General features: G+C 41.0%; 1 protein-coding gene and 1 long non-coding RNA gene across 3 annotated transcripts in view; one reads left to right on the forward strand and one right to left on the reverse strand.

Annotated features, from left to right (window-relative positions):
- Window positions 1-1,711: 1,711 nt before the first annotated feature.
- Window positions 1,712-6,744, reverse strand: LOC110743141. Its single transcript, XR_002521690.2, has 2 exons — window positions 6,668-6,744; window positions 1,712-2,780 (listed from the first exon to the last, which is right to left on the reverse strand). It is a non-coding gene; the product is annotated as an uncharacterized LOC110743141 (long non-coding RNA).
- Window positions 6,745-6,755: 11 nt separating this feature from the next.
- The window catches only part of TMEM242 (transmembrane protein 242), a 31,307-nt gene continuing 16,132 nt past the window's right edge, over window positions 6,756-21,930 (forward strand). For both annotated transcript variants that reach the window (XR_646311.4, XM_003897998.5), the window contains exons 1-3: window positions 6,756-7,382; window positions 7,998-8,098; window positions 13,895-14,032. Coding sequence is in view for 1 of the 2 variants with exons in the window: in XM_003897998.5 (XP_003898047.1) it covers window positions 7,049-7,382; window positions 7,998-8,098; window positions 13,895-14,032 (573 nt within the window). In the remaining variant the exon portion in view is untranslated. The remainder of the gene's footprint in view (window positions 7,383-7,997; window positions 8,099-13,894; window positions 14,033-21,930) is intronic.

The following is a 21,930-nucleotide window of genomic DNA, read 5'->3' on the forward strand; positions in this document are numbered from 1 at the left end:
CATCCTGGCTAACACGGTGAAACCCCGTCTCTACTAAAAAAAATACAAAAAACTAGCCGGGCGAGGTGGCGGGCGCCTGTAGTCCCAGCTACTCCGGAGGCTGAGGCAGGAGAATGGCGTAAACCCGGGAGGCGGAGCTTGCAGTGAGCTGAGATCCGGCCACTGCACTCCAGCCTGGGCGACAGAGCGAGACGCCGTCTCAAAAAAAAAAAAAAAAAAAAAAGAGATACACTCCCAGCAGCTGGGATATTTTAAATTGGTTTCTAGCATCTAAATACAAGGTTTCCAAAGCCAATATTGGCCCATGTGGTACTTTTGTGTGTGTGAACCAGAAGGGGTGCACCTTTCCCAGGGCTGCTGGATTCCAGCACCAGAGCACAAGGTTTTGGTGAACAAAATGCGGGCTGGATTCCCGACCCGACCTGGTCCACACCCCCCAAGATGGAGGCCCTCATGCAGATGAACAAGTTGCACAACTAAAGGCAAGATCCCTGTTTCTTTCCCTCCCTTTCCTTGAGCCTCCCACCCCTGTAAGGTTGAACTCCCATTCCTACCTGCAGACCCAGCCATCATCCTGACCTCAATCAGCACGTACTTCTGGACCTGAGCCTCTCAATTTGCCTTGCTGACTCATCATGAGTATATCTGACTCTATCACAGTGATCCAGGTCTGATAACTAGACTCCTGACAAATGATCTCTTTTTCATTTCCTTGTTATTTTAGCTGGTTTTGTGTCTTGCACAATTACCAGTTACCATCTCTAGGTCTTCAGTTCTGCCTAGGGGCTGCGACTCTGCTACCCATGGACAAATTTCTTGGTGACACCAGTCTTCCTTCCTGAAGTTCTGAACTCCCTCCCTGCCCTGGATTCCAGGATGCCCTGCTACCTACTTAAAAATCCTTCTACTTCATCTCACAACTAGGTCACCTGGACTGAAAAACTCTCTTGCCATGACCCCCTGGCATGTGCTTTGTCCCCCAGGGACAGCTGCATCTTGCTTTTGAGTTTTTTGTCTAGGCCTCAGTTGCTAAACCTACTTGTAGGAACTAGTCCCTTCGCCACAGGCCCCCTCTGAACTCCAAGACAGGACAGTCTGGGTTTGGTATATATGCAGACCAACCTCTTAAGCCCTCTATATCCACATTTACAGTAACAGTTGATATTCAGAGAAGTGACTTAAAGCACTGCATAGTTTTTAAGAAAGAAGTAAACCTTATTTTACTTATTAAGGCAGAAAGTAGAAGACTAAGAAAGAATATCAACTGCAAAGGTTCAAACAAAAAGATGTTTTGATGAAATTCTGAGAAAATTAAGGGCTATGGAACTATAAGCTCCAATGAGCCAAGGACTGTGCCTCTTTACTTCACTAGAGTAAAACAGCACTTAAGACCATAAGAGGTGCTCGGTAAATACTTGCTGTGTCAATAAAAAATAAAGTCAATCTAAACACAGTATTTGGTGAGAAAAGGTCTTACTACTTTATGTGGTCACTCTCATCATACATGTGATAGTACTTGTGTTTAAATCATTTTATAATTTATAGTCTTTAATATACCAAAATAGGATAGATTATTAACAATAAATACAATAAACATAAGATGCCTTTAATGACGCAAGTGGTTGATATCGCAGATTTTAATAGTAAATGTGAGTGTAACATATGTCCTTGTATATGAAATACTGGCGAAATGATAATGCATAGATGGAAATATATTTGGCTTTTAGGAATGCTAAGAGTCTTTTCTATAACTGGGACATACACAGGACTAAAAATAACAATGCTTTACATTGCCAGAATACTCAACAGTTTACAAAGTGCTTGAACATCCGTGATCTTATTTGATCCTCAAAAGAAGATAGAGAAATATAGCTAAAGGAAATTATATGCATCACTCTTTTATAATATCTAGTGGCTTATGAAATATAACAGCTCTCGAAAAGATCTCTAGTCTTTCATTAATAGTAACAATTCAACTGATAGCACAGAAAGAGATAGGAAAGATATACTCCACAATAAGAAAAATTGAATGGAGGAATATATAATGGCAACTCTCATTTACTGTGGTAAAGACAGACATATTATTCAGCCTGAGGCAGTTACAGAATATGATTCTAAAAGATAAGTAATGAGAAACCGGAAATGAGTAATGAGACTCAAGCTAGTTTCAGCTCACTCAAGAGGAGTTATTATCATACTTACCATTTCCACTGCACAGTATTGATCGTACTAATGCCATTTCGAAGGAGCTATAGCTCTGGGGATTCAGAGCAGATATTGGGAAGAATTCAAGAGGCCTGAGAGCAGCAAACTCGAGGGTGCAGATACCACGGGGGCTCTCAGGCCAGCCCAGAGCTTCTCCTTATGACATAATGCATCTTGCTCTCATTCCCTCGCTTTCCAAGAATGTTATCACTGGGTATCCTGCCGGAGAGTTTGATGAGTTACCCTGGAAACCTACATGCTATTTCTATTTAAACGAAAATTCATCCTTTAAACAAGGTGATACATATTTAAACTATTTTGTTTTCCTTCCATTTTTCCCTTCTCACAAAAGTAATACATGTCCCTTATTAAAAATTTTGCAAACATTATAGAAATATGTAAAAATGTGGCTTTGGTCAGCATTTTACTTACTAAGGCAGAAAGTAGAAGAGACACAGATAGAACACTCACCTCCTCCCTCTGTCAAAGTAGCCTCTGTTAATAATTCAGTGTAAAATCCAGATCTTTTCTTCTGTGCACACACTTAATTTGGCAATAACTTTTAAAGATCTCTGCTATATATATAAATAGATAATATATGTATTATATATCTATATATAATATGTTATATATATATACACACACACATATACACACACACACAAATATATATATAATTTTTTTGAGACAGTCTTGCTAGGTCACCCAGGCTGGAGTGCAATGGCATGATCTTGGCTCATTGTACCCTCCGTCTCCTGGGTTCAAGAGATTCTGATGCCTCAGCCTCCTGAGTAGCTGGGATTACAGGTGCCTGCCACCACGGCCAGATAATTTTTGTATTTTTAGTAGAGATGGGGTTTCACCATGTTGGTGAGGCTGGTCTCAAACTCCTGCCCTCAGGTGATCTGCCTGCCTCAGCCTCCCAAAGTGCTGGGATTACAGGCATGAGCCACTGCACGTGGCCTATATTTTTGACAACTATCTTATATCAAGTAGCAGTAAGAATGATGTGACCCTTATCAGATTTTTAAAATAATTCAGCCTCATACATTAAACATGGAGAGATTGAAGCTCTGAAGAAATGTTTTAAAAAGTGATGGGGAAAAAAGTCCATCAGAATTCAAAACCAGCTAGAGCTAGGGCTATCCAAATTCTGGGAACTGTAGAGCTAACAGGTTTCTAGCTGTCAACATCTGAAATAGGATCTACAGGAGCCAAAACATTTGAAATAAGAATGTGGTCAAATGTGTCCCTGGCATGAACTTTCAGCTGACTAAAACGAACACTGAAATAGCAACAGCATCCGTCTCAGATAAACCTGCTTTCCCAGTAGCCTCCTCAGCTTGCAAGAGATTTCCATTACCTTTTTCTAGAAGGGTACCGTGCTTCCATTGAAATATCAGTCCTGCTGGTGCTGCACGAAGCAACAAAGCTCTGTGACTTTCTAATCTCTGGTTTCCACACTTGGAAATGCTGCCCTGCTATTTCAGAACTCAAGTCCCCATCCTGCAAAGAAACTGTGCTTGGACATGTATACATATGTAACAAACGTGCACATTGTGCACATGTACCCTAGAACTTAAAGTATAATAATAATAAAAAAAGAAAAAGAAACTGTGCTTGGAATGTCTACAACTCATTTGTTTGGAGCTTGTGTCATGTCTTCCTATAGTAACAAGTCTGGGTGGGATTGTGGAATTCTTGGAGCAGTGCAGTTAATCAAATTGTACCCAAAGTACCCAACTGAGTGTCCTGTAGAGATATGAGACCTTGGGAAACAATGTCTTTTAAAAATGTTTTCTTTCAGCATTCCAACTTGGGATGCCTGGAATTTGGTCTTATCCCTGGGCCAGGGACTTCCCGTCCTAGTGCGTGGCAGGTTTCCGAGGCTCTGGAAACACCATCTCCCAGGATCTGGCACACAGCAAGTCACAGGGCAGGTGAGAAATGGGGCCACAGTACTCTCCAAAAACAGGCCTTGACCAAGGAACTCACAGCTCCTCCTCTCCTTCGTGTGTACCCCACAAAGACCCTCAAAATGCAAATTGCTCATCTAAGGCTGAAGTGTAAACCATTGGTTTGTGTCAATTGCCTCTTCAGCCCTGTGTATATTGGGAAAACAAGCTTTCAAGTAGAAAAAAGGAAGATTGTCTTTTACTTTGGGGATTTGGAAAGAAGGTAGAGGTTTGTGAGCTGCAACATCCAGAACAAAGCAGACAGCAGTTTCCTAGGATGTGCAGTTACTTTCAATGGAGACAGGCTCTGGAATGCAGGACTCTGTAACTTCCCTAGATTTCAAGATCTATTATCTCCCTTCTGTTCCTTACAGTACGTAGTGATATAAACCTTAAATTATTATTATCATCATCTTGAGACAGAGTCTGCTCTGTCACCCAGGCTGGAGTGCAGCAGCATGATCTTGGCTCACTGCAACCTCTGCCTCCTGGGTTCAAGGGATTCTCCTGCCTCAGCCTCCTGAGTAGCTGAAATTACAGGTGCCGCCATCGCACTCAGCTAATCGTATTTTTAGTAGAGACAGGGTTTCGCCATATTGGCCAGTCTGATCTCAAACTCCTGACCTCAAGTGATCTGCACTTAACCTCCCAAAGTGCTAGGATTACAGGTTTGAGCCACTATACCCAGCTTAATCCTTAAAATAAAATAAAATAAAATAAAGTAAAATAAAACAAAATAAAATGTTTCTGCCCTTTTCTAAGGGGACAGCAAAGAAGACAGTGTAGGAGTCTGCACTTTTTCTCCCTAAGTAGTCTTGGGAAAACAGATTTCCAAGTGTTAAAGTGTATGGTGTGGGTTTTAAGAGGTGTAATCCATAAGGGGAAGGCACAGAGAAGACATTCTCAAAGTGGAACCAGTGGCAACAGCATCACCTGGAAACTTAGACATACATGTTCTCAGCCCCCACTGAGTCACAGACTCACTTTCTGGGAATGGGGCCCAGAAAGCTGAGTGCAATAAGCCTTCCAGGTGATTCCAATATTCTCGTTCACACTTGAAGACCACTGGCACAGTGGATAAGGAAGGTCCTGCTTTTAAGCCCTGTCTCTGCCACTTAACAGCTGTGTGAGCTTGAGCAAGTTAGTCTTTCTGAGTTTATGGAGAGAAATAAATGAGATAATGTACTTGAAGCACTTAGTGCAATGTCAGATATATAGAAAGCACTCAATACACGTTAGCAGCTATGGTCACTGTTATGTATGAGGGGAAGGAAAAAGGATAGGTCCTTCAACAAATTAGCACAGCATTTACCAGCTTAAAAGCCCTTTCAGATACTGACATTGTGTTTCCAGGAAATCCAAAGGTCACATACATTCTGTGTGATCTCATCCACACAAAAATTTGAACAGAGCAGTAGTTTTTTATCCTCAGAACCCCCACGGAGCTTTTACATTCTGTCCTGCCACCTGCGGGCCTTCAGAGCAGTAATCCATGGCAGACCTCGGTAATCCATCATTTTTAAAAAATCCCCATAGGCAATGCAGCAAAATAGCTACTGGAATCACAGGTGGTAATAGTTAGAGGTAACATGTATTGAATATTTATGTGTGCCAGGCACTGTGCTAACTTCTTTATAGATGTCGCTTCATTTAATTCTCATAGCAATCCTGAGTTAGGTACTATCAATTTTTTTTTTTTTTTTTTTTTTTTGGAGGCTGGGGATGGAGGGCAGAGTTTTGCTCTTGTCACCCAGGCTGGAGTGCAATGGCTCGATCTCGACTCACTGCAAACTCTCCCTCCCAAGTTCAAGCGATTCTCCTGCCTCAGCCTTCCAAGTAGCTGGGATTACAGGCCCACACCATTAGGCCCCGCTACTTTTTGTACTTTTAGTAGAAACGGGGGTTTCACCATGTTGGCCAGGCTGATCTCGAACTTCTGACCTCAGGTGATCCACCTGCCTCAGCCTCTCAAAGTGCTAGAATTACAGGCGTGAACCACTGCGCCTGGCCTACTATCAGTTTTTAAATTTTACAGGTGAGGAAACTGAGGTATAGAGGTGCTAAGTTACCCCAAGTTCACACACCTGAGAAGCGGTTTAAGGACCCGAGCCCAGGTTTGAGTTATTAACTGCACTTCACTGATGCAAAAACAGATGCATTCATTTACTCATCCATCCAACATGCATTTGTTGTTGGTAACAAGGTAATACCTGAAAGCTGGGGGATATAAACTGAACATAGAGTCCCATCTCCATCCTTAGGAAGCTCATGCCCTCCAGTGCTGGGGGGCAGGACAAATGGCAGAGACCGCCTTATTTTACAAGATGTCATTGTTCTCTGAGAGGCTGAAAAGATTTTCTATCACCACTAGCCTCCTCCTGTCCATGGCCATTTACAGAATGGGCAAACCAGCCTCCCAGCAGAAGACCAAAGCTGCTAGCTGTCAACGTTCCCGGCAGCTCTGCAAGCCCTTTGAGCGGGCCTCGCTCTCCTCTCGGGGGTGATACCTTCATTCGGTCATCCTGTAAGTGTTCCACTTCCCGAGGGAGGCCAAGCATTCACACCGTGGCGAGGGGACCCGTCACCGCAGAGCCGGGTGGCTGGCTCTCCTCCAGGAAGAAAGCCTGTCACTTACACCTTTCCTCACCACTGTTAGGAAGTTACCTAGAAAAGTTCAGACAGAAGACCAAGGCCTGCGTTTTAGAATCGTGGAGTGTTAGCTCTGGCCAAATCGTTGGACACAGTGTAAGCTTGATCAGAAAAATGAGCTCCAAGGTCTCACAGCAGGCGAGGCCTGGAATCCTGGGGCGATCTGCGACCCTCACTGCCTCCTACAGTCGGGGCTGAGCGTTCTTTCAAACAGCCAAAGTAATCACTTAAGTCCAGCAATGATCTCCTTGGAGAAATCAAGTGATCCTCCCTACGAGTCGGCCTTGGAGGGCATCGCCCTCGGCGCTGGGCACAGCACGTCTTCCCCGCCCGGGCGCGGGAGGAGGGTTTGGGGACAGCGGCCGCACTCCGGACCCTTCTTCAGATTGCACAGGAGGAGGCGGCAGCGGAACCTTTCTCCTCCGCCTCGCTCTCGCTTCCACCCGTGCCCAGTTGGGGACGGACGCACTAGAGGCGACCTAAGCATGGACACAGCGGGCGCTGGAACTGGGCAGCCGGCCTCTGGGCTGGAGGCTCCGGGGTCCACGGATGACCGGCTTTTCCTGGTTAAAGGTAAGGTGTGCTGTGGTGAGGTGCGCGCATCGGGGCGAGCTAACCCCGGACCCTGGCTTGCGCTGGAGCGGGTATTCACACAACACATCCCGCTCTGAGAGCCCTTAGCTTGGGCTTGCTCCTGAGTTTAGCCCGCGGAGTCTCGCGGCCCCAGGGCAGGTAGGTAGCTTGTTGGGTGGAGTCTCTCTCCCCTTGGGCGGAGCGGGGCGGGGGGCAGATCCCGCCAACTATTCTCCTGGGCGTGCCATATTTCCCCATCACCTCTGCAGCTGTTCTCGAGCCTTGCCTTTTCTGATTGCCATCGTCTCTATCTCCCCGTGAGAAACTTCACGCCGTGGTCCCAGGGGAGAGGGGGAAGGGAAGTTGAGCCTATTCTCTGCGTTCGGGAATAATAACTCGGAATGACTCAAGGAACCAGAGGTCGTGAGGTCACGCAAGTTTCTCAGTCACTGGCATTTACTGTTAGCAAGAGCTGCTTAGCCATGGTTTCTTGAATTTCAAAAGTGATTTTGATTGTAACTCGAATAGTATCTTAAACTTACTTTTGTACGTCTTTTTAACCTCTTTTTATTTAATTTTTGAAATATCCCCCCTCCTCCCTGAAACTCTTGGCAGGTGGAATTTTTCTTGGTACTGTTGCTGCAGCGGGAATGCTAGCTGGATTTATTACAACATTATCATTGGCTAAAAAGAAAAGCCCTGAATGGTTCAATAAGGTTGGTGACACTGAAATCCATTCATAGCATCGTTATTGTTATTGTTTGCAATATACAGCAGCTTTTGCATAGAAAAAATAAAGAAAATATTGATGGCTTTCCACATTGCTTTAAGATGTGAATTTGTATACCCTTATGGATTCTAAAAATGTACAAATTAACCAACGGTCTTTATTTTCATTTAGAAAGATGTGCTTATGTGCTCTCTTAAATTTTAGCAGAACAAGACTTTGAAAGCTTGTCTGGTACATTTCCTATTCACATGACTTTAAATCTAAATTTGGGCCAGGTGTTGCGGCTCACACCAGTAATCCCAGCACTTTGGGAAGCCCAGAGGGGTGGATCACCTGAGGTCAGGAGTTTGAGACCAGCCTGGCCAACATGGCGAAAACCCATCTCTACTAAAAATACAGAAATTAGCCGGGTAGCCTGGCGTGGTGGTGCACTCCTGTAGTCCCAGCTACTCGGGAGGCTGAGGCAGGAGAATCAGTTGAACCCAGGAGGCGGAGGTTGTAGTGAGCCCAGATCGCACCACTGCACTTCAGCCTGGGTGACAGAGTGAGACTCTGTCTCAAAAATAAATAAATATTCACACAAATAACTGTGTAATTACAATTCGATGTGTGCTATGGAGGAAAAGTGTTATGTAAAACATCATAAAAAGTTTCCTTTCCAACTTACATTTATGTTTAATAGTCATACTTAAGTCTTATTGATACCATAATGGCAAGAGACCACATTTAAAGTGTGCTTGGATCCCCTCTGAATACTTATATGGAGCTTCCTAAATCACTGCTATGGACCTTGTGGGTCATTTTCTCTCTATGTTATAGAATGTTTTCGGAGCAGAAATATATTTTGTGGTGGAAATCAGAGTAGTGCCTTAACAGTAGAGTTTTGGTTGATTTCTAAATCTAAGTTATGTTAATCCTTGGCTCACTGATCATTTTAATAATCTGATAAAAACTAGGGATTCTCTGGGGCTGGGGGGAGCACATACACATATTCACAACTTTCCATCCTATTTTGTTGTTCTGAGATTTGATCATCACAAATGCCCTTCAGGGTCTAACAGTAGTTTTCAAACTGTGGTCCACAGAACCCTGCTGATCCTTGATCCTTGGGTGCATGAAGTCAGAACTATTTTCATAATGATAGTAAGATGCTTGTACTAATGGTACAGAGGCAGTGGAGAGTAAAACTGCTGATACCTTGGTCTAACTAAGGCAGTAGCACCAAACTGCTGAAAGTCATTGTGTTCTTCATTACAAAGTACCTGTATTTTTTAAAGCCAGCTTTACTTAAAAATGCCCTTGTCAAAGAAATAAAATAATTTTATTAAATCATGACCCTCGAATAAACCTCTTTTTAATATTCTGTGTAAAGAAATGAGAAATACAAGGCCAGGCGCGGTGGCTCACACCTGTAATCCCAGCACTTTGAGAGGCCGAGGCGGGCAGATCACAAGGTCAGGAGATCGAGACCATCCTGGCTAACATGGTGAAACCCCATCTCTACCAAAAATACAAAAAATTAGCCGGGTGTGGTGGTGGGCGCCTGTAGTCCCAGCTACTCTGGAGGCTGAGGCAGGAGAATGGCGTGAACCCGGGAGGTGGAGCTTGCAGTGAGAGAGTGCCACTGCACTCCAGCCTGGGCGACAGAGCGAGACTCTATCTCAAAAAAAAGAAAACAGGAAAAAAAAAAAAAAGAAATGGGAAATACATAAAGCATTTCTATTTTATACTGAAGTAGGATTTTTTTTCTCTAGAAAAACAATTGAATTGCAAGCTGAACTAGCCACTTTTTTCCTATAGAATATCATTTTTCCTTGAAAGAACAACTGACAAACTATGCTTATTCAGAAGTGGGTATTTGGCAGACATCTTAACAATGAATAAAATGAGCTTGTCTTTTCAAGCAAACAATTGTCAGTATTTATTGCCACTGATAAAATTCAAGCTTTCAAGTGAAAAATTAGATTTTAGAAAACTTTTATCTGTCATCATGAGCTTAACAGTTGCTTAATATTTAATGGTTTTTCCAATGAGATTTTATGGTGATATTAATGATGTGTTTTTTAAAATATTATTTTAATAAATGGTGTCAACAATTGAAAATCTATGTAACTTGAAAGATCTATATAACCAGTATCTTCTGAATGAGCATGATACCTGGGCTTAAAGTCCATTCAAAGTGCAAAATAGACTAATGGATTTTAGTAAGAAATTACAAAAAAATTTATTGTTATGACTCCAGGTTCCATGTTGCAACTAATCCTTCATAAGTTATTTGATTTGGTATATTATCAGAGAAGGAAAAACTATTACAGTATTCTTCCCTTTTCCAAAGATGTGACCATATATCTGTGTGAGGCCAGATTTTACCAAAGTTTATTTTATCGTTTATTTTCACCAAAGGTAATAAATATCTTGCAACAGACTGAATACAAAAGCAGATGTGAAAATTCATCTATTTTTTATTAAGCTAGACATTTAAAGGAGTAACAGGCCAGGTGCAATGGTTCACGCCTGTAGTCCCAGCACTTTGGGCAGATCACGCTAGGCCAGGAGTTTGAGACCAGCCTGGGCAACACGGTGAAACCCCGTCTCTACTAAAAATACAAAAATTAGCTGGGCATGGTGGCATGCACCTGTAATCCCAGCTACTTGGGAGGCTGAGGCACGAGAATTGCTTGAACCCAGGAGGTGGAGGTTGCAGTGAGCTGAGATCATGCCACTACACTGCAGCCTGGGTGACAGAGCGCGACTGTCTCAAATAATAAAAAATAAAAGAGTAACAAAAATGTAAAACATTGTCTCTCTTTGCACAGTTTCATTTTGGAAAAGTAATTTTTCCTTAAAAATAGGCTTATATTAATCTAGAACGATTTACTATTTTTAAATGACTAATACAAATTAAGAATTTCTTAATTTTAATTTCTAATATATTAAATATTGATAAATACAACCCACCTAATTGAAAGTCTTTAGGGCCCAAGTGTAAAGGGATCCTGAGACCGGGAAGTTTGAGAACCCCTGTTTTAGATGGTTCTGTCTCCCTCTGGGAAAACATTGGAATTAGAGTATGACCACTTACCCAGACTCTGTTTCAGAGGTAAAATGGTTTGTAGAAGAACTCAGAGATTTTGGAGCACTTAATGCGTGTATACTGAGAAAGCACCAGTCTAAGAATGTCACTTAGTGTACTTCACAGTTGCCACCTGGAGGTCTTTTCTAACATGAATAATATCTAATATTGGAGTGCTTAGCATGTGCTGGCTGCTCTTCTGTGGGCTTCACTCACTGAACTCCCCTCACAGCCCTAGGCAGCACCGTTACGTGTGGTCCCCATTAAAGGGCAGGAAACTGAGGCACAGATGAATTAAGCAACTTGCCCAACCTGGTACTCTTCTCATCTTTGGATACTTCTAGGGAAGAAATGTTACAATTTTTAGTAATATTGCTATTTAAATAGACTTCTGTCCATTAGCCTGGGATTCTAGATATTAAAACAGATTCAAATTGTAACCCCAGAGGACTTTAAAATGATAAACTTGTCAGTTGGGGACTGCCTACACTGCTTTTATTTTGGGATGATAGCTATCCTTTCAATGTCCTGTTTTCATCGTCTTAGCTGTGTCTTATGCAAAACAACTGGGAGTTGAAAAGCAATAATAGATGCTGAATGGACTTCCATTTTTCTTTGTAATTTCCTGAATCAACAGAAAGAGGAAGGTGCAAGATAAAAGTGGCCAAGTTATCTGCTCTTGAGCTTCTTTGGTCGATCTATTAAAATAGATCAACATTTTTGTTAACTAGTATATCTTGCATTTGTACATCGGTCTCATAATTGGTAGACTAAATGAGGTGCCATAAGAGAAAATAACGTGTATTATATGTCTATTTGGTTAAAACAACTGAAGAAAATACGTAATCACATGCAAAGTTTATTTATCTGAAATATCTGGTGCCCCTGCTTATCTTAACATTATGGCAGGAAAAAAATTCATAAAATAACTGAGTCATTTTAATACCCACTTATGTAGTGAGTAGATAAAAAGGGCAAGTCGTTCATCTTTCTGATATAGCTACAACTTCTGGAAAGTTATAAAAATTGATATTTTAAAAAATGTATTGCACATATGAAAACACAGCCAAGGCCGGGCGCAGTGGCTCACGCCTGTAATCCCAGCACTTTGGGAGGGCGAGGCGGGCAGATCACAAGGTCAGGAGATCGAGACCATCCTGGCTAACACGATGAAACCCTGTCTCTATTAAAAATACAAAAAATTAGCCGGCAAGGTGCCGGGCGCCTGTAGTCCCAGCTACTTAGGAGGCTGAGGCAGGAGAATGGCATTAACCCGGGGGGCGGAGCCTACAGTGAGCACCATTGTACTCCAGTCTGGGCAGCAAGAGTGAAACTCCATCTCAAAAAAAAAAAGAAAAAAAAATGCATTTGATTTACATAAAATTCATCCCAGGATTAGGCTGAAGAAAAGCTAAAACTGTGAACCGTATTTGTAAGTATGTCGCCGACCTTCTGACAAACTGAACGCTTTGCTCGTGGTAGTGCCACACGTGAATAATAGGTTAATTTTATCACCTGCTTTTTCAAGGGTTCTGGTAAGTGGTAGACGATAAGGGCCACCCTTATCTTCAGGCACAAGAGGTATTATAAATACAGAGTTCTCATTTAGAAAATAATTTTTCTGTTTCATCTTGGGGATTCTGTATACCCTAATTGCAGTGTGATTTGTTAATTTCAACTTCCATATACAAATGCCTTAATTTTAATTTAAGAAAAATAATGTGTTAGTGAGGAATAGTGTAGCCATATCTACATATGTACACATGTATGGCTAGCACATGTGGCTATATCTAAAGATCCTTTAACACAGTGTTATTTTTTGGCAAGTCAGTCTTTTCCTATAGCAAGTCAGCCAGTCCATTTGAAAATTTTGAACCATGGTGTCTGAATGTCATGTGACATTCTTCCCCAGAGAATAAAGCTTGTGATTAGATTTTTTTAAAGTGAATAATGAAACTTAATAAAATAATTTAGAAAAAATCTTAATAATGACAGATCAATGTCTAACAATCAAGTTTCCACTAAGGTTCATTTTTGGATACAGGCAACTAGTAATAACTCATTTCAGGCTGAGATGGGAGGATTGCTTTAGGCCGGGAGTTGGTACAAGAAAAAAAAAAAAATTAGCCAGATGTGATGGCACACACCTATAGTCCTGGCAACTCTAGAGGCTGAGGTAGGGGGTGGGGTTGGGCAGGGGGATTGCTGAAGCCGAGGAGTTTGAAGCTACAGTGAGCTGTGATCATGCTGCTGCAGTGTAGCCTGGGTGACAGAGTGAGACTCAAAATAAATAAATAAGAAATAGATTGAACAATATAAAGGAAGTTATTGTAAAAAAGGAAAAGGACTCTAGTAAAGGGAAATGTATTTCCAGATGGAAGACAGGATGTTAAAAATTTGCTATCTCTTATCAGATTAGGTTTAATGTCATTCTGTGAAAATGCCAATGAATGGGGGATAGAGAAATCTTGACAAAATGGTCTAGGATTTTTCTGGAAGAATTAACAGGCCTGGTGCCTTGCATACTCAAATATTTGTGAGTCAGAGAAGGCATGCAATTATTAAGTAGCAAAGCTAGAATTAGAACTTGGGTTAACCTAGCTTCCTAATATCATGTTTCTTGCAGAGAGAGAAATTTGCAAACACCCCCAGAGTGCTTATTCTTTCTGCACTGACTGTTTTTACCTCAACTTTTCTGTCTCATTTCAGGGAAGTATGGCCACGGCTGCATTACCGGAAAGCGGGTCTTCCCTTGCCTTGCGAGCTCTGGGCTGGGGCTCACTGTATGCATGGTGTGGGGTTGGTGTGATTAGCTTCGCAGTCTGGAAAGCTTTAGGAGTTCACAGTGTAAGTAACTACAGTCTTGTCACTGGTATCTAGATGTTTATTCTGCTGACTGTGTTCTAAATTTTCCTGGTTTTCAAATTTATTTGCATGTAGTTTGGTCACTGTCTAGGGAAATGATGACAGAGTGCGTGACTAAATTCTTACTAATAACTAGACAGCTTCTTATTACTAATAAATAAAATTTTTGAAGGTGGTAAAACTTCAAATAAATTAAGTAATGACTAATTTATAGCTAATGTTCTATATAAATTGACATTAGGGTAGGTGCAGTGGGTTACGCCTATAACCCCAGCACCTTGGGAGCCTGTGGCAGGCAAATCACTTGAACTCCAAAGTCCAAGACCAGCCTGGGCAATGTGATGAAATCCTGTCTCTACAAAAAAATCAGCTGTGTGTGGTGGCATGCACCTATAGTCCCAGCTACTCAGAAGGCTGAGGCAGGAGGATCACCTGAGCCTCACAGGCTGAGGCTGCAGTGAGCCAAGATCACTGCACTTCAGCCTTGGCAATAGAGTGAGACCCTGTCTCAAAAACAAAATAGAATAAATAAATAAATTGACATTAGCTGTTTGTTCAATAAAATTATTAATTTGGAGCAACTTTCTATGCTGTTTGACATCATATATATAATCTTTGTAAAAGAGTTAAAGCATTTTAAAATTAATTATTTAAATTATTAATGTGTTATTTATACATTTTTGGAAAAAATCCTAAAAGCTTGTGTGTGTGTGTGTGTGTGTGTGTGTGTGTCTATGTTTGTGTATATATGTAAAATTTATACCTCAAGTTACAGAGCATTACATTAAGAATGACTGCCTTCTTTTTTTTTTTTTAAACAACTGGTCGAAAGTTCTGTGGACCGGACCCTTCATGACCGGTGAGAATTGGCAGTAGTTTGAGATAGGTGGCAGTGGTAAAGTTGATGAAAACAGATTCTTGATATATTTTGAAGGTCAAGTCAGCAAAGATTTGTTGTTGATTGGATGTGGGATGTGAGAAAGAGTGAAGTTGGATGTCATCAAGACTTTTGGCCTGAGCAACGGAAGGATGGGTGGGGGGCAGTGTGAGAAGAGGAGGCATTGGGAGATAATGTCAGGAGCTCGATCTGTGACTTGTGAGGTTGACACATCTGTTTGATAGTGAGATGGAGAGCAAGTAAGCAGTTAGATATAGAAGTTGAGAGTTAGGGGAGAAGTACAAGGTGAAGATTTGAATTTGAGACTCATCAGTGTATGGGCAGCATATAAAGCCATGAGACTAGATTAACTCACCAAGGCAGTAAAGGTTGAAAGAGAAGAGAAGAGGTCTGAGGAAGGAACTCTTAGGGACTCCTAAGGTTAAGAGGTTGAGGAATGAGGGGAAAGTGCCCTGCTGAAGAGGGAAATCTCCTTGGCCTGGTGACTTAGACACTAGGTGAAGAAAACATTTCAAGGAGAAGTGACTGACTGTTGTATACTGGTGAGAAGTTACGTAAGATGATGACTGATAATTCACTGGGTTTGGCGGTGTGACAACCATTGGTGAAATGGTGGAGTAAAGTCTGAGTGATTCAAAAGGGGATGGAGGAGAATCAGAGGCAGTGTGTCTAGGTGAGTCTTGAGTTTTGCCACAAAGTGAAGGAAGGAAATGGAGTCATAGCTGGAAAAAGAATGGGATCAAGAGATAGTTTTTTACTCGTTGTATTTTGCATCGGGAGAATTAACAGCGTGTATATGGTGATGAGAATGATTCAGCAGGGAGGAAGAAACTGGGGCAAGTTGGCAGGGTTGCAGGAACAACCTCATAGGCATTATTGAGCTTTTTATATTTAGTTTAATCTTAAAACATAAACATTGCTGTGCTTTTCACTCAGAATACACTGATAGACAGATGATGGTGCTTTTCTCCTAGTCTAACCTTTGTTTTTAAATTTTATTTTTATTTTTGACTTTTTGGAGACAGGGTCTTCCTCTGTCGCCCAGGATGGAGTGCAATGGTGCGATCTCAGCTCACTGCAGCCTCCTGGGCTCAAGCAACCCTCCCAACTCAGCCTCCTGAGTAGCTGGGACCGCAGGTGCATATGCCACTCTGCCTGGGTACTTTTTAAAAATTTTTTGTAGAGATGAGGTCTCACTATGTTGCCCAGGCTTGTTGCGAACTCCTGGACTCAAGTGATCTTCCGCCTCAGCCTCCTGAGTAGCTGGGACTGCAGGTGCATATGCCACTATGCCTGGCTACTTTTTAAAATTTTTTGTAGAGATGAGGTCTCACTCATCTGAGAGTGAGATGGTTGCAAACTCCCTGGACTCAAGTGATCTTCCGCCTCAGCCTCCCGAAGTGCTGGGATTAAAGGTGTGAGCCACTGCACCCGGCCCTCACCTTGATTTTCGAGTTGACTTTGCTGGCTAGTCATTGTTTGTAATGCTAAATTAGAGATTGCTTGAAAAGACAGAAAATCTGTGACTGAAGATTTTTCATGATTTTTGCTGTTAACCTCAATTTTGCTTTTGACCAATATAAAACCACTTTTTCCATTTTAGGCATTGTACAGACATTTTAGATGTAGCAAATTATTTAATCTTCATAATAACTATCTAGCAGATATTAATATCCCCCATTTTATAAATGAGGAAATTGGGGCTCAAAGAGGTTAAATCACTTGCCCAAGGTCACATAGCTTGTAACTGGCAGTGTCAAGATTTAAACTCAGGTCTGAATCTTCAGATTATTAAGTAGTACTTAGTAATAAAGTTATTAAGCTTCTAGTTTCTATAAAAATGACAGTCTGCTAGCACTTTACATGAACTGTGTGGAACTGATATGTGATGTTTGCAGTGCTGAGTAATGTGGGTCACAAACTTAGTAAAATGTTAAGGTATTTGAAAACACAAATAGTCTTGCTTAGAAGAATCAATCCCAGTTTTCATAAACCAATAAAATTAGGTTATCTGAATTATACACTTGATAATTCAATGTTTATGGGCTAGAATAATCCAACTGTGCAAGAGTAATCCAATTTTTTATTCATAATTATTATGGAATTTCATTTCACATAGAACACATACCTTAAATATAAACATACATTTGTATTTCACACAGTGGCATATCATTTAATCAGAGGTTCCAAAGAAGGAGAGGTATTGGAAGCTATGTTGTTACCAAACAAAGCAGATACGTTTGCCCAGCATTGAAGATGGGTAGAATGTGAACTTCTTTGTTTTTTGGCATTAATACAAGGATTGCTGCCTAAATAAGATATTTTGGGGAGAAAAAATATTTTCTGGTTGGTACTACTGAATATAAGAATATGTGGAAACCTTTTATATTGCATCTTTATGTCATCCAGTGATAAGTAGGAAATATCTACTCAGTCTCTGCTGGGTACCTGGGATTGGGTTAGGTGCTGAGGCCACAAAGAAAGACAGAGTTCCTGACATCTTTATGTCTAACTAAAAAGAGAGACTGCATATACACTCTCTCTACATATAGATCATTAGGCATATCAGTTTGATCTCCATGTCTGAGAAGGCCCACAGAAAGATGAACCCACTGATACCTTTTCAAGGACACATCTTTTAAAGGTGGTAGTGTTTGCTAATTTGCTGGTTTGTTCATTCTAAAGTCATTTGTGGGCTTCCCCTGAACCATACACTGTGCAAAGACAGGGCTACCCTGTAAAGTGGTAAGCATTTCCTGTTGACTTTCTAAGCAAATTCTTATGGTATGACCCTGCTCTGAGGCTTGCAGACAGCAATGTGGTATATTCAGCTCAGCATTTAGAGAGTTTTGATGATAATTCTGAGGTTACCCTGAGTCCAGTAAGAACTTGTCACTGTGTATGTACTGTCTCATCTTTGTATGACTAAGAAAACAGTCTCAGTCAGAAAATGTTGAACAGAAATGGTCCAAGTCTTTGCACTCAATAAATAATTGAGATGATCATTCTAGATAAATGCACGTAAATCAAAATCAACTCCAGTGTTAAATAATTGTAAGTAGCTAGCTTGAATTGTATTAAATCTCTGATAGAAACCCAGTTCCAATACAAAAGAGTGCCATCTAATGGCTAACCTAAAGCATCTTGATGAAAGTCCTTGTAGTTCCTATTTTAATTCACAGCTACATCTGCTGGCCTAAAAGGGAACATGTTTAAAATGCTTAAAGTGAAACTTCAGTTTCTTAGAAGTATTTTGGTTTTATTGTTTGTTTATTCATAATTATTCTGCAATTTCATTTCACATAGAACACATATAATAACATTAAATATAAACACATGTGTATTTTACACAGCGGTATATCATTTAATCAGAGGTTCTAAAGAAGGAAAGGTAGGAGAAGATGTCGTGTTAGACCAAGGCAGGTAAGTTTGCCCAGCATTGACAATGGGGAGAAATCAGTGCCAGTTCAATATCTACCCTGCTCCCCTGCCCAGCCTGGCCGGCAAGCACGGCTTGACTATCAGTTTGTGTTCATCAGTGAATTTCAAATATGCTATTTTATTATTTGATTATAATTAAGATAGCACTAATTTTATCACAATAACTTAATTGTGGAAAAAAAGATGAAGGTTTCGTTTGGGTTTGTAGTCTCCTACATCAGCTGTGTACATGATCATGAGAATGCACGCTGGGGCACTACGATGAGGCCGAGTGAGTGCGTGCTGGGGCACTATGATTCGGTTGTTTTATCAGGACAGATAGTTTAAGTTTGGAGAATAGTTGAGGTAAATGCTCTAAGGAACTCTTGTACTAAGTGGTAATTCCCAAACTATCAAAGAAGAAAAAAAAACCTTGCTGTTTACATATAGTTATTTACATGTAACTCAAGAGCAGTGACCTTTAAACTTTTTTACCTTTTATTATTTATAGTAGGTGTTGATACTTGAAGGATTCTGAAGAGGTTTCCGTTATTTATAGGTAGACTACCTTGACTTTTTTCCTCCCCTTAGAAGGAGAAACATTAAATATCTAAATAATTCCTAGTTGGTATGATTAGAACTTTTATTAAGGGAGTATGCTCTATGTCTGTGGACCTGTGCTTATGTTTGTGGGGAGGTGGTTATCTCAAAGGACTGGCAGAATTATCATTGCTAACCTTTACTGGGGCTTCTAGAGAATGCATTCATGGTGCCTAGTATAGTAGGAATCTACAGATAATTTATAGTTCTTGTCCTCACAGGAGCTGAAACCTCAATTGTAATAAAAACCATCAGCAAAGATGTTCTTAGTTATTGTGAAATACTTTAAATTGTCCAGTTATTTAACTTTTAAAATTAATGTATAAATGAAGGGAGTTTTTGATTTGTTTTTTACCCCTTTACCATGGGATAAGAAGTATTTGTTAGCTGGGCGGTGGCTCATGCCTGCAGTCTCAGCACTTTGGGAGGCTGAGGCAGGAGGATTGCTTGAGTCTAGGAGTTTGAGACCAGCTAGGCAACATAGCGAGACCCTGTTTTCACAAAAAAGTTTAAAAAATTAGCCGGGCATGGTGGCACATGCCCGTAGACCCAGCTACTCAGGAGGCTGAGGTGTGGGAGGAGCACTTGAACCTGGCTGGGAGGCTGAGAGTGTAGCAAGCCAAGATCACACCACTGCACTCCAGCCTGGATGACAGAGACCCTGTTTAAAAACAAATAAACAAACGAAAAACAGTATTTATCTTCTATATATATATTGAGGACCTTTTTATTCAAAAAAGAAAAAAAAGACAGCCTTGGGTATTTTTTGTAAAAATATGTACTCGTTTAAAAAAAAAAAATCAATGAGGAAAAGTACAAAAAAAAGCAAAAATCACCAGAAATCCTACTAAGCTGTAATCATAAATACAGTAGAAACATCATTTTGGACCATCTTGTGTAGGCATATTCATAGAATTGTATAGAAATGCTGTTTTACTGCCTGCTACTCTGGAATCTTTTTTCACTGAACAGTCACAGGAACATCTTTGCACAGCAGAGTATATGAATCTCCATCACTTTTAATCACTGTATGGATCGCTATTGTATGTTATAATCTATTTAATCAGTCTCCTGCTAGTGGCGTTTAGATTGTAATTTTTCACTATTAAATACCATAGGGAATCAGTAGGCATACATCTTGTTGCACAAAAGATGTTACTGTTTGTTGAGTCAAAGTGCATTTTTAAAATGTTTTTGATATTTGTTGCTAACCAGCCCTCCAGAAAAGTTTATACAAAATGCATAAGAGTTTCCTGGCATCCTTGCCCTGCTTGCCTTGCTTCTATTACTCTGAAACTTTGCCAATCTGATTGATAGAAAATAATCCACTCCCACCTCCAACTGTCTTTCTTCCTGTATTTCTCCCGAGTCCTTGCTGCTAGAAAGGCTTTTATGGAAGTGACTTGTGATTGGAGTCTTGCACAGCTTTCCAGGGCCCCGTCTTGCCTCCTCCTCTGCTGATAGATGCTGCTGCTTTTTCAAGAGCCCAGACCTCTTTTTCTTTAAAAAACAAAAAGTAAAACATGTAAATAAAACAGATATATTTTAAATATGTCTCTATAAATGGACATTATACTTTCCTATTATAAGAGAGAATCTTTAAGGGAAGTAAAATTCTATCTTTCCTCTAGGACAGTATTGGATGTACTCCAATAAAATGTATTTTCTCCATTTCTTTTTTGTAGCTGCTCCTAGGTATAATTTTGTTTTGTTTTGTTTTGTTTCGTTTGTTTGAGACGGAGTCTCGCTCTGTTGCCCAGGCTGGAGTGCAGTGGTGTGATCTTGGCTTACCGCAAGCTCCACCTCCCGGGTTCAGACCATTCTCCTGCCTTAGCCTCCTGAGTAGCTGGGACTAGAGGCACCCACCACCACTCCTGGCTAATCTTTTTGTATATTTTTAGTAGAGACAGGGTTTCACCGTGTTAGCCAGGATGGTCTCGATCTCCTGACCTCGTGATCCGCCCGCCTCGGCCTCCCAAAGTGCTGGGATTACAGGTGTGAGCCACCGTGCCCGGCTGCTCCTAGGTATAATTTTTATGATAATATTTAGGCTCACTTCTGAGTAACCTTATGACCAACTGGAGGGCATTAGCTAATAATTATAATCAAGTTTCTTTTGGCTCCTTGCTAATTTAAGTTTCACTGGTAGTCTGGTGTTTCTCTTACCAGTACATTTATTCGTGCATTATTTTTACCTGTTCATCTTGAAGCAGCATTGTGGAGTGACTGCTAGAACCCCATATGTAAATAGTAAAACTGTGAAAAAGCTTAGAAATGTTTAACTCTGACGATCTCTAAGGAGGGAAATAGACTTTAAGTGCTGTGTACTTTCATTGGCTTAGATCAAAGATTAAAAGCAAACCTGAGTCTCTTGGCCAGTTGTTTAATGGCAGCCACTTCTAAGGGATCTTCAGGGGAAGTCTGAGAAGCGGCTGAAACATTTCCCTCTGCCTCCTTGCTTAATCTAATTTCAGTGCTTCCAGAGATCTCTACCAGCTTCTGCCCCCAGGAAGCAAGCCTCAATTTCTTATTCTGATTACCATACATCAGCGTATTCGGCCTCGTTTCCACTTCTTCATAGTGCTCACTAGAACTCCCAGAACAGTCCATCACGATCCTACAAAGGTAGTTCCACCTGTCACACTCTTGGGCCTTCAAACAGCTTGAGGACTGAGGAATATTTTCCGGGAATCATTTTTAAATGAATTGGAAGTAGCACTGCACATCAGTGAGTAAGTTCAAGTCAGAGGTGACAAGAACATCTCCATAACCCTTTTCCCCATTCCATTGCAGCTCTAATAGGCTTAACATTGTAGTGGAGAGAGGCACTTGATGTATATGTGGACAAGCAGTTTAGTGACAGAGAACCCGAATCACAGGGACTTACTCTGTTTAAGGTGGGAGATAATGACCAATGTACTTTTTTAAAAAAGCCAAGCAGGGGAATCAGCTGTTTTGGCAT

This window comes from Papio anubis, chromosome 6, assembly GCF_008728515.1.
Source record: "Papio anubis isolate 15944 chromosome 6, Panubis1.0, whole genome shotgun sequence".
Lineage (NCBI taxonomy): Eukaryota > Metazoa > Chordata > Mammalia > Primates > Cercopithecidae > Papio > Papio anubis.